Source organism: Chanodichthys erythropterus, chromosome 3 (assembly GCF_024489055.1).
Source record: "Chanodichthys erythropterus isolate Z2021 chromosome 3, ASM2448905v1, whole genome shotgun sequence".
Classification (NCBI taxonomy): Eukaryota; Metazoa; Chordata; class Actinopteri; order Cypriniformes; family Xenocyprididae; genus Chanodichthys; species Chanodichthys erythropterus.
This window is the reverse complement of record NC_090223.1, coordinates 30967925-30973976: the sequence shown is the minus strand read 5'-3', so window position 1 is coordinate 30973976 and position 6052 is coordinate 30967925. Positions and strand designations below refer to the sequence as shown.

The 6052-nt window shown below is 40.3% G+C and overlaps 2 protein-coding genes across 3 annotated transcripts in view; both read right to left on the bottom strand.

Annotated features, from left to right (window-relative positions):
• Positions 1-92: 92 nt before the first annotated feature.
• On the bottom strand, positions 93-3822 carry tmem11 (transmembrane protein 11). 2 transcript variants are annotated; one of them, XM_067373425.1, is made up of 2 exons: positions 3698-3822; positions 93-1798 (listed from the first exon to the last, which is right to left on the bottom strand). In XM_067373425.1, the coding sequence occupies exon 2, from the start codon at positions 1789-1791 to the stop codon at positions 1282-1284; it is 510 nt and encodes a 169-aa protein (XP_067229526.1). In that variant the 5' UTR covers positions 1792-1798; positions 3698-3822; the 3' UTR covers positions 93-1281. The 2 variants fall into 2 exon arrangements, with proteins under 2 accessions (XP_067229526.1, XP_067229517.1); XM_067373416.1 differs by lacking the exon at positions 3698-3822 and adding an exon at positions 3143-3291.
• Positions 3823-5334: 1512 nt separating this feature from the next.
• The window catches only part of natd1 (protein NATD1), a 2296-nt gene continuing 1578 nt past the window's right edge, over positions 5335-6052 (bottom strand). The window contains exon 3 of the mRNA XM_067381748.1: positions 5335-6052. This exon is cut by the window's right edge and continues 405 nt beyond it. The gene's annotated coding sequence lies outside the window, so the exon portion shown is untranslated.

Genomic DNA, 6052 nt, shown 5'->3' with positions numbered 1-6052 from the left:
TGGAGAAATCACTTTTTTTTCCTTATCATTTTCCAATTCTTCTGAGCAGAAATGACACAAAAACACACAAAATAAATACTGACCCAATTTAAGTCCTACCATTTTCTCTTTGAATTTCCCGTTTTAGATATTATACTCTACAATATGGAAATAAAACATATCAAATGACTCCACAGGCCAGATGCAATTGTAAAAACATCATAAACAGTGTAAACATTATTTAACATGGTGCCAATAATACAAAATACCATTTGCAAACGATATTTCTCACAATTTCTCTGCAAATAGGCTGTGAATAACTAACTGTTATATTGAAGTAAATTTCATTCAATTAGACTGGTTTGTCTGCAAATTCAAGGAATAGTAATATCCCAAAAATGTTAAGTAACAGCAATATATAGGTCTGGAACAGCATGAGTAAATGACAAAACTTCAATTTTGGGATGAACTATCCCTTTCAGAGGAGTTCACATTTACTTATCTTTTATATTTATTTTTCATAACTTCATCAGAAGATTCGGATTTATACTGATCCATTACAAACCGTGGCTTGTACATTAAACCTGACTGCAAGCTCTGCATAAAGTCTACAACTCATAAGTGCAGTAAGAAAGAATCCAAGCCCTTGAGGGTCAAAATAAAGGTCGTCAGAGATACTAGTGAGGTTAAATCTCCTACTGTTTAATGAAAAGGTGACGCACCAAAGGCAGGGTACAGTAAAACTACACAGAGGGAGAAAAGAGAGGATTCAAAGGTCATTCTTAAAACACATCTGTCTGTCCACCACACGTTCAGTCCGACAGGTCGCTGCCTGGGTGCGGAAGCTCCGTGCGGGTGGCAGGTGACCGTTTTGGGGAGAGCTGCGGGACGAGGAAGGGCCTGGACAGGCGCAGGGAAGGGGGAGTGGGAAGGGGGGCTCAAGTGCACTGGTGATATCACTTTTAAAGTACAGAGAAAAGGGGAAGATTCATTCAGAACTATAAGCTCCCCCCCAACCCTTCCTCTCATCCATCCGTCCGTCCGTCCGTCCATCAATCTGTCCAATCTTCAACTGGTTGAAATCAAAAAGATGAAAAATCGTGACAGAGAAAGAGCCTCGTCTCCTTTTGTTTTCGAACACTCTCACTGTCGGTCCGTCCGTATGTTATTGTTTGGTGTGTACGTGTGTGTATCTGCCAGTGTCGGGTGTTTAGTAGTGCTTCTCACCTCCCTGCCGCGTGTTTGTGTGTGTGTACGCGTATGTCAGTATCTGTATGCGTGTGTGTGGATGTGTCATAGCGCTCATACAGCGTACAGTTCGTAGATCCTCTTGGCACAGTACGCCAGGGCCGCCAACGCTATCGTGTTGTGCAGTCTCTTTCTGTGCACGTCGTCCCGTCGAACCAGAACCACCGGCGTAGAGGAGGTGAGCGTGTGCAGGGGCAGCCGCGAGAGCTTCTGACTGTCGTACTCTACCTGGTACTTGCAGCAGGGGTCGAACTGCCAAGAGATGCCGTAGAGCGCGGCGCAGGCCAGGCTAAGAGCGCCAGCCGGCAGCGCCACATAACGGGAGTAGTCGGCAGGAAGGGCGAGTGGCGTCAGGAGGCATGCGGCCCCGGCCAGAACGGCGGTTTTGTGCAGGCAGTTTCCCACGGCCACCCAGCGGGCTGTTTCGTCTCCGATGCGCGTGGGTTCGATGACGATGTATCGGTACTGCGCCTCCAGAGCCTGTTCCAGCTCGTACTCGAACTGCTCCTGTGCATTCTCGCCGTTGTAGATCTCGTGGACGATGTAACACTCCGTCGCCGCCATCACTCCCCTTAAGAGAGAGGAAAGAGAAAGAGAAAAAAGTGAGTTCTCCAATCCAAATGGATTCAGATTTCTAAAAGTTCTGTTTATATGAACCGTACAACGATGCAGTGACATAATTGCAGTTTTTGCCTTGATGACATCTGACATATGTCAGAAGAGCTTTTTTTGCAAATATTTAATAAGTAATATTTAGCCTCCTCCACTGACCAGTTTGCAAGATCTAAATAAACATGCACATACTGGCACTGTGCATTTTTTAAAATTCTGATTATTTCAGGTCTACATCAACCCTTTCAATACAATCGAAACTTCAGACTGAATGAGCATTTATGCTTTCAGCCCAACTGAGCCATCAGTCAGATTTTTTTTTTTTTGTTGTTGCATGTGAATGTAACTGTTGAGATTTACTCTGAGGCAAAAAGTAAAACTGATTGGACAAGACAGCAAGAAGTGTTTATAATCCAGTGAGTCAACATTGCCAGCATTTCCTGTGCTAATTTGTTTGCCACATTTTTCTAAATGGATTTAAAATGGTAAAGCTGCTTAAAAACCTAAAACTGACTGTATATTCCGGTCTTGATTCGACACTGTCTGTCTCGCGTTTTCTACATCAGCCAGACCATCCGCGGCCTGGGTTCACACAGTGAAACAGGAAACTTTTGCGCGATGTTATTTGAAGGGAAAAAGCTTAGGGTACATTTTCAAAATGTACAATGAAAGACAGCTTGATCGTGTATAGCTATTATCGGCTAGCTATTATTTTATAAAACATTGAGCTGATAACAAACTCGATAAAGTGAGGCGAGAACGGTGCGCCTTTTGCAACCGTTAAATGAATTTAATGCATACTGTCAGTTAAACAGGCTGTGCATTAAAAGGCCATTTTTTGGTACCGCAAAAAAAATGACAATTTCTTCCTGTTTTCAAGACATTTAAACGAAACTTAGTATAACTAAACTTAGTATAACAACTCTAAATGCCTGCTAACTGGACATATCTCCTTGAAAGCCGCTGTCATGGGAGTTAAGCGCCTATTTTAACGTGTTCCTCTTTTGTCAAAATGGGTAACACATACTGCAAAATCAATATCAAGATTTCAGATGTAACTGCCATAAAATTACATGTTTTGCTGCTCTCTGCACTGCTAATCAGTAGAGGGACCCCAGAGTCAGTAAGCTAATCAAAACAACACATGAGCTCTATTCAGACAATGTTTTTTAGTGTTTGTGGATGCACAAAACGCCAAAAGACCTGGTGTTTTAACGATAGGAAACTAACTTAAAATGTGCATAAAGCCTAAACATTTCACGTCACGTATTATGAAATAATGACAGGTTTTAGTCTAACTGACCTCTCCCTGTTGACTGGGACACCGCGCCTCCTTCCCAGCGACGCCATCTTGAAAAAGCAACGGACTAGACTTGACGCAAAACTTGTAGCGGTGCACTATGGGCAATGTAGTTCACTGCTTCAGCTCTATTAATAATCTTAGAAGCTTTCGAGCATTTGAAATAGACTACAAATCCCGTGAATCTGAATTTAGTTGAGGATCCTACCACCTGAACGAATCTGTAACGACATTAATGTTTGCTTTATTTTGTTAAAGACAGATGTTTTTATTTTATAAATGGAATACATTATTTCATACAACAAACGAGTAATTGGTTTTGATTGCGGTTTGATCCTCGAGACTATATAATTTATGTTTTTGAATAGCGGAGGTGACCAATCGAAAGCAAGGACAACACTATGGGGCTTTTAGTAGGACAAACCATTCCCACAGCGTATGCGAGCGTTGCACAAAGAATTTGGTCTGGCGAAATGATTTAACTGTTTTGTGCTGTATCCAAAACGTTCGGTCATGAAATGAACGTGGATGCGATGGTATTGCAGAGAAGGCACTCACCCATAATGTGGTCGGTTCACGTTTATGTAGTGAGTCCCGTCCTCGTACGGCGCTGGTGCATAGGAGAGAGGGGGAACCGTGTTATAACAACTACAAGGTGCTCGCTAACACGTGCAGGGTTTGCGCTCTCTGTCTCCCCCAGTAGTGATGGATTGCATAACATAAAAGCATTAATTTGTTCGATATCTGCATTAATAAATTCGAGAAAAAAAATGCATTAAACCATTGTAAAGAAAGGGAACTAAAAGCAAAGCTTTTCACGCAATCGTTTTATTCGTCCTAAACCTTTAAAAGTGTTTAGGTATTGTGTCATTGGACTGCTAGAGTGGAATAATAATGTGCATAAAAATTTTGTGAATTGTAAGACTTTACAGAAGAAAAAAAACTCATGAAACATTAAAAATTGCATATAGTTACCAAATCACTGAAAATGTACTAGTAAAACTCAAACGGAATAAGACATGAATTCACAATTAAGCTATTTAAAGATACATAGGCCCGGTTTCACAGACAGGGCTTGGATTAAGCCAGGATTAGGCCTTTAGGCAGTTAGGATATTTAAAGGGTTAGTTCACCCAAAAATGAAAATTCTGTCATTTATTACTCACCCTCATGTCGTTTCACACCAGTAAGACATTCGTTAATCTTCAGAATACAAATTAAGATATTTTGGTTGAAATCCGATGGCTCCGTGAGGCCTCCATAGGGAGCAATGACATTTCCTCTCTCAAGATCCATAAAGGTACTAAAAACATATTTAAATCAGTTCATGTGAGTACAGTGGTTCAATATTAATATTATAAAGTGACGAGAATATTTTTGGAGCACCAAAAAACCCCAAAGTAACGACTTATTTAGTGATGACCGATTTCAAAACACTGCTTCATGAAGCATCGGAGCATAAATGAATCAGTGTATCGAATCATGATTCAGATCGCGTGTCAAACTGCCAATGGCTGAAATCACGTGACTTTGGCGCTCCGAACCGCTGATTCGATACACTGATTCATTATGCTCCAAATCTTCCTGAAGCAGTGTTTTGAAATCAGCCATCACTATATAAGTCGTTATTTTGTTTTTTTGGCATACCAAAAATATTCTCGTCGGTTTATAATATTAATATTGAACCACTGTACTCACATGAACTGATTTAAATATGTTTTTAGTACCTTTATGGATCTTGAGAGAGGAAGTGTCATTGCTCCCTATGGAGGCCTCACAGAGTCATCAGATTTCAACTAAAATATCTTAATTTGTGTTCTGAAGATTAATGAAGGTCTTATGGGTGTGGAACGACATGAGGGTGAATAATAAATGACAGAATTTTCATTTTTGGGTGAACTAACCCTTTAAGCCTTGTCTGTGAAACCAGGGGATCATCTTTTACTTAAACCCTCATGTCTTTCACACCTGTATGAATTTATTTTGTGAAAATATGCTGATATTTTTTTTCTGTGCAATAAAATTCAATTTTGTGTGGACTCCAACATTCTTCAAAATATCTTCATTTATGCTCCACAGAAAGAAATGTCACAGAACGACGTGAGAGTAAGTAAATACAACATTGATAAATGGAAAATACTTCAATAATAATACAAAACTTTATTCAAAAGTACACACAATTAAAATGCATCATACTTATGAGCATAAACACTCATAAACCAAGTTTTATCTCAAATTTTTTATTCAAAACCATGAATAGTAATATTAAGAGTACATAAGTGTGTAAAAACAGATGAGTTTCAGGCATCTTTAGTCTGTATTACATCATAAACTGACGTAACAGAGCTCAGTTTTACTTGAAAAAGATGACCTTCATTATCATCGCCAGGAGTATCAATGGATGTTTGTCAGCACAGAATATGCCTTGCAAACAACCAATCTTGCTCAAGGCAGATCATCAACTGACTTTTAATGAGACCCCTGGGATATATGAGAGTACACTGATATTCTTACACTCATACTCAGTTATTCATACATACACATTCAACCACATGTAACAGAATCCTCTATGCAGAGGTGCTTTATTGTGTTTATAAAGTGTGCATCCTGAGAGGTTCAGCCCTGCGAATATATGGGCAGGCGATTGTCTCCAGAGTCTGAGCTCTTCACTGGCCATAGTATACACCGATACACACATGCAAAAGCACAAAATCAGCCTAGAACATGCACAGAATAAAATAGCCGTTTCTGACGGGACAGTTACATTGGGATGTCCCTCCTGTGCATGTGGGAACACAAATACGCGTGTGTCTCTCTCGTGAGCACCACTAAACCTGAAGGCGTAAGGCCAGAGAGGCATACGGAGTCTAGCGTAGCTCTTATGACCATATCAAACAGCTGATATTTTGAGTT

Coding starts and splice junctions, on each gene's coding strand:
- tmem11 (XM_067373416.1), bottom strand. CDS start 3,189: ATGGCGTCGCTGGGAAGGAGGCGCGGTGTCCCAGTCAACAGGGAGAG. Junction 1,799..3,142: donor GTCCCAGTCAACAGGGAGAG/GTCAGTTAGACT, acceptor CTCTCTCTTAAG/GGGAGTGATGGCGGCGACGG.